At 30.6% G+C, this 12,928-nt stretch overlaps 1 protein-coding gene across 1 annotated transcript; it reads left to right on the forward strand.

Moving 5' to 3' along the window:
- Positions 1-558: 558 nt before the first annotated feature.
- Positions 559-3,474, forward strand: Smp_146750 (putative sodium/hydrogen exchanger; the record flags this gene model as incomplete). The annotated part of the gene is made up of 3 exons (XM_018797678.1): positions 559-2,452; positions 2,963-3,142; positions 3,260-3,474. The coding sequence occupies exons 1-3, from the start codon at positions 1,009-1,011 to the stop codon at positions 3,472-3,474; spliced, it is 1,839 nt and encodes a 612-aa protein (XP_018652696.1). The 5' UTR covers positions 559-1,008.
- Between the last annotated feature and the right edge of the window lie 9,454 nt (positions 3,475-12,928).

A 12,928-nucleotide genomic window follows, 5' to 3' on the forward strand; every position in this document is an offset into this window, starting at 1 on the left:
TACAGACATACCACATAGATACATACATTTATATATATTTATATACATACATTTTTACTTATACAATAGAATAAAATTCTTTTTTTTTTCTATTGATCTTCCATTAATTCACTAAATTCTGATTGGAAGTTGATGATTTTTTTTTTTGGTTTGTTTCTAATTTGGAAATATTGGAGCCATTTTTATCATGAGAATGAGATTGTTGTTAATGGGGGATATTAATCAGTTAGTTGTTTTGTTTTGTTTTTTTCTTCTCTTTCATTCTAATACGTACGCACAAACATGCGCACATACACGCACACACACACAAATAACTCTAATAATAAATAATAATAATAATGATATTTTCTATTCAAGATATCAATCATATTAATAATTCTTTATATAATAATTAACATAATATCTCTGATTATATTTGTAATTCTTTTTATTTATTTGTTTGTTTGTGTGTATGTGTATATGTGAGTGCGTGTGTGTGAGCGTGAATGTGTGTGTCTGTGATTGAAACTGACTATAAAAAAAAATACACAGAGACTTAACATTGATTTCTTTTACAAAATGATCATTATAACAGAACATGGATTATTATAGTATTGAATCACATAAAAATATTTTTTTCTTAATTTTTATATTCAGACAACAATACTACTGATAATACTACTAATATCCAATTTCAAACTATTCAAGATGATTTCACACAGAAATTGAACATTAATCTCTTTTATAAATTCATCATTATAACACAATATGGATAATTATCATATTAAATAATCAACATTATATTTTTCTTAAATTTTTTGGATTAAAACAACAATACTACTGATTATACTACTAATAACCAATTCAAAATGATTTCACATAGAGATTTAACATTAATTTCTTTTATAAATTGATCATTATAACAGAACATAGATCATTATAATATTAAATAATATCAAAAAAAAAAAATCAACATTATATTTTAGATTAAAACAATAATACTACTAATAATACTACTACTAATATACAATGTTTTCATTCTTATGTCATTATCATCAATTTTTTAAACATTTATTATTTAATTATTTATTAATTATTATATTTATAATGAAACAATTAATTTATGCTAAACATACTACTCATAATCATTCAACTATAATTCATTCTAAGGGAGGAATATCTATCATAAAATGGGAATTTCATGAATTCTCTACACATATCACTGTAATGTTATTTTTAATGATATTAATATGTTTAAAATTAGCTTATCATTATATTCCATATATATCATCTTATATACCTGAATCATTATTATTAATTTTAATTGGTATTACATTTGGTAGTATTGTATTTTATAAAATTGAAAATTATACTATTGATAATACTGTATGGAAATTTACACCCTCTTTATTTTCATATTATTTATTACCTCCTATTATATTACAATCATCATATGAATTATATAATAGAACATTTAGTGAATATTTAGGTGTTATATTAATATTTTCTGTAATTGGTACAATATGTAATTTTTTATTTATTGGTATAATTATGTATGGTATTTATATAATAGGAGGATTTGGACAACCAAAATTAAATATGAATATTAAATTATTTTTATTATTTAGTTCATTAATAGTTGCTGTAGATCCAGTTGCTGTATTAGCTATTTTTCAAGATATTGGTGTTGAATTAAGTTTATATTATATTGTATTTGGTGAATCATTATTTAATGATGCAATTACAATTGTATTAAATAATATAATGATTGTATTTAATAATAATGAACAATTAAGTAGTATACAAATTTTTATTGGAATTGCATCATTTTTTACTGTTAGTTTTGGTGGTTTATTTATTGGTGTACTATTTGGTATTATAACATGTTTAATTACAAGAATACATAGTCATTTATCTGTATTTACAATATTATTATTAGCATATTTTTCATATATTATTGCTGATTGTATTGGTTGGTCTGGTATTATATCAATGATTGGTTGTGGTCTTATACAAGCTGCTTATGCATTTCATAATATTGGTGAAAAATATGTAAAAAGTTTACATTTAATAACTAAAATTTTAGCTGAAGTTAGTGAAGCTGTCATTTTTTTATTTTTAGGTATTCAGGTTATATCATATAAGTTAGAATGGCATACTGGTTTTATTATATGGGGTCTTATATTATGTTTATTATCACGTACTATAGTTATATTTTGTATAACAGCTATTGTAAATTATGTTAATATTGATGAAACTAAAATAACTATATCTCAACAAATTATATTAATTTATGGAGGATTACGTGGTGCTGTAGCATTTGCATTAGCAGTACTTATACCAGAAGATATATTTCCAATGAATGGAATCTATCATAAAAATATCATAGTAACTACAACATTATTTATTATATTATTTACTGTTGGGTTTATGGGTATTACTATTAAACCATTAATGAAATTATTAAAAATACGTAAAAAAGATCATGAAAAATTAAGTTTATTTCATATATTAAATAAAAATATTATTGATCAAACATTAACTGGTATTGAAATAATGATTGGATCTAAAGGACGTAATGCTATACGAGAATTTTTTATACATATTGATCAAAAATATATACGACATATTTTACAACGTAATCCGGAAAGGTATGATGAAAAGATATTAAAAGTCTATGAAAATATTGCCTTAAAATTACTCTTAGCAACAACACATCCATCTGATATAGATAATATATTAAAAAATATACCAGAATCATTAAAATTTAATCCTAATTTTAAAAATAATATAATACCAAATGTATATAATAGTTCAACACAAGAATGGATTATACGGAATAATCTTTCAATCATACCAATTGATGATGTTGATGATGATTATAATGGTAATCTTAATCATGTTGATCATCGTGATCATGATCATAATGGTGCTGATGATGATGATGATGGGGGTACATTTGGTGGAGGTTCTTTTATATCAGCTGAACAAATGATGACAATGAATATGAATAAAAAACAATATAGAAAAATTTCAATGAATACTAATGATATATTATTTGATCAATTATCACATAATAATCAATTTAGTATCTATGCATCAAATTCTAAACGTAAAGGTCAATTAGATTTAAATGAAGCATTTAATGATTTATTAAAATATCGTATAGGAACTATTAAACATCAATTGCCATTAGATAACACTAATAACACTAATAATAATAATAATATTGAAATGGGTATCAATCATCTTAAATATACAACTAAAATGGATTACATAGATCAACCAAAACAATCAATGCAACTTGAAGAATTTAAACAAACAGAACAATTGAATATTGAACATGATGAAAATAAGGATACTATTCAAAGTAAAGAAGATACTGATGAAAAAGATTCTCATATTGAACAATATAATCAACATTCTACACATTCATTACAACCTGATATTAGAGATTATCGAAAAAGACGAGATTTGAGAAAGGATATTGAATAGTGTATTGTTATTATTATTGTACATGGATTAGAATAGTAAGATTCTAACAATTGAGATTATTATTATTATTATTATTATTATTAATCCTTACTATTTCTATTTTGTAACTTATGTACAGAATAACAGAGAAATAAAGATTCTTTTTTATTTGTATTTTAATGTAAATTAACTCAATGAATACAGTAGCATCATGTAGATGAATTGTATGTTAAAGGAAAGTGAAATTGATTGTATGATGTAACTGGGATGACATCTATATAAGATCATTGGAAGGTAAAGGTCTGATTGATCTGATCATTTAATAATACTATCCATTAGTGTAACATACACTTCAATATTGTTTATTAAACTAGTAAATTTTACATTGATCAGTGACACATTTTGATTGACAATAAGTAAATTTGAATAATATTTTTATTCCTATTGATTTAAGAAGCGATTCCCTATTAGACTGTTGGTAGGTTGAAGGTTGAAAACAGCGAAAAGAATTACCGTCTATTGTTGTCAACTATCTCCCATGTAATAAATTCTTAGAACGTATATCATAATATGTATTCAGCATCGACTAACTATACAATGGCAAAAATTAGGTTATTTCAGGGTATATACGATTACATCATAAGTGATAGAGAATAGAACTAGTAACGTACAGTGATCCATTTATTTAGTAATTCTATGGTAAAAACAATAAATAATAGTTTATCGTCTAACATTTTTAAAATTCAGTTTGATATAACAATAATATAAATGCACAAACAGTGATTCATTTCAGTATATACTGGAAGATGTATAGACTATTAGTTCTACTAAACCTCTTCATTAGATGTAAACTAATTCTGATATTTGTCACTTATTTGTACCTGTATGCAGCATTCAACTTCAGTCTGTTGAACTTACAAGTTTTTAGATCTTTAAAATAAACAAAATTGTATAATTTGTAGCATCAGCTTTTTACTTCAATGCTATTCGTAAGCCACTTTCTCTTATTTTTTCCGTGGCGCTAAATGTTATTTTAAATCAGTGATGAATAAAGTAGAACCTAGGATCTATGTGTATTCCCGATCGGCGCTACATACTACTCACATCTGTCAACATAAGTTGTACATACCACAATGATGGTAGTAGTAGTAGTAGTAGTGTCGATGATGGTAAAGCTAACCAAGCGTGCAGAATATGACTAGAAAACAAAGCTAGAAAAATTGTCGTATCTCAACAAAATGCTGGTACAACTGGTGATATTGATGTGTTCTTATAACTGAGGAAGAACTGCTACTTAATACTTGTGTTATGTCTCGTAGGTTGAACGCTTTATTCGGATCCTAGCTATTCGGATAACCCCAGGCTAGCACTACTCAGCGACTTGAAAGACCAGAGAGAAGACACGAGTATCAGAGAAGCACTTTACTACAAGGTTCAATTATGTACAGAAAAAACAGGGGTTTTATAGTAACTAAAAGACCTTGAGATCCCATAGTAACAGTATGTTAACAGCCAATCAGGACCTTGTTATTTTAGTAGCATTTTAGTAGCATAGCTTCTAACTAATCGCTGATTGGTTGGGCTCTTTATGAGCCTCTCTAGAGTTTATTGTAAGCCGACCTAACAACTTGTGACAGAGGAACACGACTGATATGGGTCGATTAAGAGAAAAAAGTTAGACTGAAGATGAAGATTTGTTCATGCACTCGAACCCAGGACCTCCGGTCTCGAGGACTACTGAGCCGGCATCCTACAGTGCTAATGTCTAACTTCAATCGATCCGTGATCTTGAGACCTAAGGTTCAGGGTTCTAATCTTACACGCGGGATGGTGGATGCACACTTCTGAGGAGTCCCATGCTAAGACGAAACAGCCGTCCAATGCTTCCAGGTTCTCAGTGGTGGTCTATCTTAGCTCAAACCATAAATTCCACTATTAAATTACATAATGAAAGTTTTCCAAATCATTCAGTTAATTTGTTCTAATTGCCTAAGTTCTTTTAATGTATTTCCTAGTTGGTATAATATAATTAAATGATTAATACTTATATTGCAATATTTATATCCATATATATTGATTGATGAATTTTCAAATTTGAATTATATGACCTATTCAAGGTTAATGGTTAAATAGATTCACTGATGTAAATAACATTCCGAATAAACAAATTCTGGTAATTTCCCAATATTTATTTTTTAAAAAAGGGTTGTGATTTTTCTTTTAAATAATGAATGAAGTAAATTATATTGTTTGAAGGAAATAATTCCTCAGAATTATGTTTACAATGATTTGAATTATTGTAATGAATAGTTTGTTTACTTATGAAACTGAATTCAAAATAAAAATGTACTTTTACTCTAAGATAATCAGTTACAGTATTCATAATATTATTAAACAGAATATAAGCAAAGATGGATAGTGGCTAGTAGTGGAATCCAGAACGCGCGTTTCGTACTAATCCAGACTTGTCAGCTGGATGTACCTGCATCTCAGTGTTGATGTATATTCTGAGACTTGAAACCAGTACCGTTCGCATCAAACGCCATCGCGTTATCCATTCAGCTACTGAGTCCTGATAGCCACTTGCTTGTGCAATAGGATGAAGTTATATTCACTTGCTGTTGTTATCTTGCATCTTCCCATTGTTATTTAGGACTGAAATTGATCAGTCTGTTATTGGCATATATGCATACTGTATGGATTGCCTGGATATTGCTTTAATTTACAAGCATTACGAGCAAATATGGATAGTGGCTGGCAATATCGAGACAATGCGCACAGTATGCACATATGCTAACAAGAGACTGATCAATTTCAGTCCTAAATAACAATGGGGAAGATACAAGTCAACAACACTAAGCGACTAAACAGAATATTTTATTCAATATGATGACAATATTTATCGTGTGCTCACTAATGACTGGCGTCATGAGAAATTTCCTGGAGTTCTAGTGACAAGCCATGACTTATGGTGTTGAACCGTATCTGTTGTAGAGGCAGTTACTCACTAAAGACAATGGTGGACGGTAGCGCGATGTAGTGTATTGGTTGAAGTCAGACATTAAGACCGTTGGATGTTGGCAGGCTTAGTGGTCTAGAGGTGAAGTGTTCGCTCGCGAGACCGAAGTTCCTGGGCCCGAGTCCTTTTGGTGTGGGACGGTGGATGCGCACTGCTAAGGAGTTCCATACTAGGACGAATCAGTCATCCAGTGCTTCTGGGATTTTCATTGTGGTTTAGTTTTAAATGGCTCATGAATTCAACTACTAAAAATTACTACAATATCCATCTTGATAGTTTATAAAAATCAAAGTACGTCAATGAGAAATGTGTAAGAACTGCATTGATAACATCTGGATACACATGAAAGAGTTAAATATGGATTTTATATTCTTGACATTTATCGTAACATTTATTGACTAAGTAAATCTTCATTGTCCAACACGTGATGACATTTTCGCAAGGTTACTTCAGTAGTAATTCAATTTATATTGATTTGGATTATCCCTTGTTGAGATTTTTAACTGAAATTTGGTCAGTTTTCGTCGGAATATGTATATCGTGTCCAGATCGCATTGATGTAGCCATAATGGCACAAGTTAGTATAGAATAAACTCAGTCATATTCAGACTATGAGTCCTGAATAGAAGAAAGAGCATATCCTGAATTCTACTACTAGCCACATTTTGATTATTCTATGTTATTTCAACATGTTTACGGTAGTCTTGATTTTACTTAAAAAAAGTTGTAAATGTGACCTGATGAAAACCATTTCAGCAATTTAAATACAACTCATTTATCAAGAGATATTATTGTTTGGTGTATATTACTGGCTTGGTGTTATATCCCGATAATAATAGTGAACGGTAACTTTGGGGTCCATTTATGGACCAATATTATGCATATAATTTTTATTGTACATTTGCTAAATAATTAAACTACTCATATTCATGTTCCTTTCATTGTGAGCTTTATTTTGACCCTTGGACTATTGTACGATTATTGTACGATTTACCATTCCTGAGTTATACCCAGTCTATTAATTAGTGCTCCCCTTATTCACAGCCACATTTGGTTAACTCTTGTACAAATGTTATTTTCTATTTTATCGGTACGATGTGGTCAGTCTGTTTGGTATATAAACTCGGTATGTTTGAAATACAATGATTCATACCACAGAGGCTGTTATTGGTGTTTTGGACTTAACTGGCTGGGTTAGGCAGACGCAGGATCGATAAGCGCTCTAGACTGCTCGTACAGTTTTCGTGTGTCACTGTTCCAATCGATAATTCGCTGCTCTCTGATTGGTGGTCTTATCACATCATACATTAACTAGGCACCCACTCGGCCAAAAGATATAACACTTGGATCTATAGATGAACATTTCGTCGATGTTCCGTATTGGAACGAAAGAGATACTCAATTTTTTCTAGTATTCACTGTTGGTCCATAACAGGGAATTAAAATCAAACAACTCATATTTATTTTGCTTTTATTAAAATCTTAGCAAATATGAAATTACATGTGAGTAGTAAGTAATTTGTCGGACTTTGATTCATTTTGGAATGTGTTTTCTCTCCAATTATTTACATTAACATTATACATTGTCAACATATGACTTTTATCATTAAACATGATAGCTTAGTGCTCAAGCATTCATAATATTTACCAAAATTAGAATGATTACATTACTTTACTTACTTACGCCTATTACTCCCAATGGAGCATAGGCCGCCGACCATTCTGGTTAGCGTTTGTTTAGCGAGTTGGTTTTCTACGGGATGGGGTCGCTAACCCCATGCCCAACCCTCCTCCTTTACCCGGGCTTGGGACCGGCAGTAACCCCCGGAGGAGCTACAGGAGGAGTTAGAATGATTACATGGTAAATAATAATTATTTTGGCTGAGTGAATTATTTTCGTGTACTGATGACATTCTTTATTGAGTAATTACTTATGTGTTAATAAATGCAAAATAAAGAGAAATATAAAGATCACTTTCAGTTATATCTTGTTATATTTGAATACTGTACAGGAGATAAGTCTGGTTTCATCGACGTGTGATTTAAATCTGTAGTTGAAAGCTGCATTATTTCTGATTCTCAAACCTCTTGTACGAATAACGATAATGTACCTACAAATGACTAATTTCGACAGGTGAATCTCAGAGTTATGGTGAGAATACATGACCAGTAGAGTCTAAATATGTTGAGTGTGAAGTGGTTGGCTAATAGATAGCCCATCTTCTGAGACTCTTGAGGAATCAAAGTGACATTGGAAGATGGTTGCTAAAAATCGCGAATTATTTGAAGTTAAAAATTCATGCCACTGGACCTCACCTAGCTCACTGGTCTAAACATTAAACTCACACTGAAAGACCTGAATACTTTGAGTTCGATCTTAGGTGGTTTGGTGAATGCACTGTCTTAAAAAGCCATATACTATGATGAAAAATCTGTCCATTCAGCGCTTCTTGGTTCAAAATGATCATCTTAGATCATTCCTTAATGTAAACTATCAGTATATTTTAAATATCTGATAAGTGATTTACTCAAAAATACATTGATGTTGAATTTTGTTTCTAACAACATGTTGTCATAAGAACTCTAAATTAGTTTTATATAATACATAATTTTATTTGCCCTATGACGTCTGGTTAGAATAAACCAGTTCAAACAATTTTAATTAACAATATATGAGAATTTAGAGAGATGACTATAGATTTTTATAATTTGAGTCATGAGCCGATCGTAGCTAGATTGAAAACATGGAAGCACTGGAGGGTCGTTTTGTCTTAGTATGACAATCCTCAGCATTGTGCATCCAGATTTTCAATGGTACTCTAGTTAATATCAGTTAGTGACTAGTATGGTTAAAATACTTTATTTACGCTAAAAAATCCACAACTATTTTCTAACAGATTCAAAATTTTGAATTAAAAGAAATTTACGAGAAAATCTGTTAGTGGTTGCCCTTTATTGTTGACATATTTTAAGAATTGGAGTTGATTAGTGTTAAGTCAGTTGTTATCAGAACTCAGTAAATCAGTGAACAACAAATTGAGCGTTTGAAGTGAAAGATACTGGATTCGAGTCCTAATGTGGACATCGACACGCTTGACAAACATTTAGACAGTTTTTAGACAATTAGAAGAAAGCTTTTATGAATGGATAGCTTACAGAAATGGAAACAATAATATAGCAAAATGTAAGCCAATTTTTTATGCAATTAATCAATCCATTCATGTGTTCTTCAGGTTACTCTTGCTGTAAATAAAAAAACCAATGACGAATTGAGTCAAATGTATGCAGATAGATTGTTCATCTTCTGGGACTCTTTAAGAACCACAGCAGTTTTTTAAGAGTCCCTACATTATTCTTAGCTAGGTAAAGTATTCAGGGCTAGGATTAGAGATTTAAAGTTAAGAATTTTACAACGTACTGACATCAGCTATAATGCAAAAATGCACTTTTTAATTACACGAATGTATGAATTTTACTCGAAAATAGTAGAGGTAGTATCTGATTACTTCGTCCATAAAATATAGTTCCTCCAGGTTAAAGTTGGGTGTGGGATTCCAACCGATGCCCGTTTCAGACTGGCTAAAATTCGTTTCAAGCTCAATGGTATAGGGTTATGATTTAAAGATAGTGTCGAGTCACCTTTTACAAACAATCTTAAGAGAGAGAATTAAGCCCATGATGCGTTTACCACTATCATTTACACTCTATGGTAACAAAAACAAAGATTTCTTTTTCGCTTATATTTTAAGCGTTTTGAACGGTATATCAAGTATTTCAACTGTCTAATGAACATGATATTTGAATTTTGTACAGAAATCTTCAAGTCACATTTCCGGTTATGTTTGTCTCGTCTTTAAAGTTTACTTTTACTCTCATTTTCTTTTATTATCATTTATCCAGTTCATATTTTCCTATTAACCACCACCACTATTTTATTTATTGTTTTCGCCCTCAGTTTACTGTTATTTATTTTTCCGTTTCAAGGTTATACTTGTTACGGTAATACTGCCCCCCTTCCAGTCAAACTAGTTAGTAAAGCCTAGCAGGCCCTTCTGGAGAAATGGCTATATTGAAGTACGGCACAACTATCGGGGCTCAATAGTTGTTTTAGCGAGTATCTTTTTCTTAGATTATGTCGTTTTTGGTCCAGTACTAATTGTGATATTTTTCTTTGTAGCTTTCGTATTCATTTGTGGGTATCTGTGGAGTGAGTGATTAGCCCGATCTCTACCACGTTAGTTCATGGGAGTGAGTCCCACTATCCAGGATGCACAACCAGGACGTGTGAGTCGGGTTTTACCTCCCACAGTAAAACTAAAGTAATTGAAATTACAACTTTGACATTTTTGATTATTAGACGTTTTCCTGACTTCCTGAATCCTCTCTCTTCCATCATGTTTAAAATTATTCATTAAGGGTGTATTTGTATTATAATTTCGTTCTACTTATGTAGTGATTGGCTTGTCTCGACGAGAACACGATTGGAATAATGGAAACAATTATTATTATTGACCAAAAAATATTCTAATAACCAAATATACTTTGTCTGGACTAATTGCAGTCTTCTGGGGAACAGAGGGAACCAAGTCGTTTTCGGGCGCGTAATCGCATTGTAGTGGTGATCATAGTCCATCAAGACTCGACGCCATTTACACTTAGTTCGAAGAAATCTAGTTTCATATTGGAAGAATTTCTTAGTCCTTCACAATTTGAAATTATCATGTGTTATGTAAAATCAGAATTAGTGATATTCATTTAATGTTCGGTTATAAATCGCGAATTATCATCAGTATTTATTCATGATTGTTAGGTTTTAAGTTTAAGTGTATCATGTCTTTTATAATAACTATATTGTGACCCATAAGAAATTGTAAATATACACTATGGAGAGATCCCAAACGAGGTTTTGCAACCCTTTTCTAATTGTCACATTGTGTAGAAACATTGCCTTCATAAAATATTAAACACCTTCATAAGATGACATTATTTACTTAAAATAATTCGTAAATAATTGACTCCTTCATTGGTAGAAAAACGACTGTCCAGTGGTTCATGTTTTTCAATGGTTTTTCTATGATCAATCGGCGGTATAAAGTGTAGAATTCAACAAGATCCTCAAACCTGTATAGTAATTATATTCTCTATGTTTAGTTAATCTACTAACATCGACCCAACAATTATTTCGGATTCTTTGACCTTGATCTCATTAATTTTTTTCTTAATGTGATGATATATCATGTGGTATTTTGCATTAACACATATTTTTTAAAAGTTCTCGCTTATTTAAGATACATTATATGAAATACTTTACAGTACAAATATTTACACGTATTGAATGTTTTGTTAGTTCTAAATCTCATCGATTTAGTTAAGATTACTCTTCTGAAGCTAAGTACGATAGTGAGTTAAGCATTAACATTTACGGAAATAGATAATGGACTTGAACCTCAATGTGCACATTTTCGCTGGAATGTAGGTGCTTCCAACTGATGAATCCTAAACACAATGAATTTTGTTTATTCTAAACCACTGACAAGATAGTAGCGACATTAAGGAGTCCGTAGAATGTGTACAGATGCAAACAAAAGTTAATCAAAATTCAGTCATGAATATTGATTCAAAGCTCTTATTAATAATGAAGTGAGGAAAGATTATTATTTCTATAAATAAAAATTAGACTGACGTCTGTAAAGTTTGAGAATCTAATCAATAGTATTTGTCATTATGGAGTTGTGGAAATAGTTGAACTTCATTTAGATCACGAACCAACCGTTAAAAACCTGAGAGTATTGGCATAGGACTCCTGAGGAGTGTATTTTCACGGCTCAGAAATTGTAATCCAAACCCAAAGCCTTCGATCTCGCGCATGAATGCCTAAATACTAGATCACTGGGCCGGGTCCTAACCGTGTCACTGAAATCAGTCAATGATATTACGCAATAGATAGTTTCCTCATGGCAATACGGTCGAATTCTCTAGGTCACACTTTCGCAACAGAACTCAGAAAATTTATTCTCGAAGCTAATCACTAGTAAGCACATGAGGGTTTTCAACATCACCATCAATACTATCGAATTCTAACTCAGTGATCTAAAATTTGATTGTCTACATGGGAGAGAGAAAAAACCCTAGATTAGATTCCGGTACTAATTATTGTAGATGCATACTGTCAAGGAGTTTCATTCTAGGACAAAATAGTTGTCAGATACATCTTGCTATTCAAATGTTATCTAACTAAGGTCAGTCCATGATCACAATGTTAATCACAATAATAATCAGTTATTTTATAAATACAAAGGTAAACTCGGTTAAATAAAAGTATATTTTCTAAGGTCAAATCTATTTCTTCCCAATATTTGTAAGGAATGAAAAGAAAAAAAACCACAAACGAGGTGACATAAAACAAATTTGGTTATAAATGTGTGTGTGTTTATCTCCTTATAAAAAAAGGAAAAA

Source organism: Schistosoma mansoni, chromosome 5 (genome assembly GCF_000237925.1).
Source record: "Schistosoma mansoni strain Puerto Rico chromosome 5, complete genome".
Classification (NCBI taxonomy): Eukaryota; Metazoa; Platyhelminthes; class Trematoda; order Strigeidida; family Schistosomatidae; genus Schistosoma; species Schistosoma mansoni.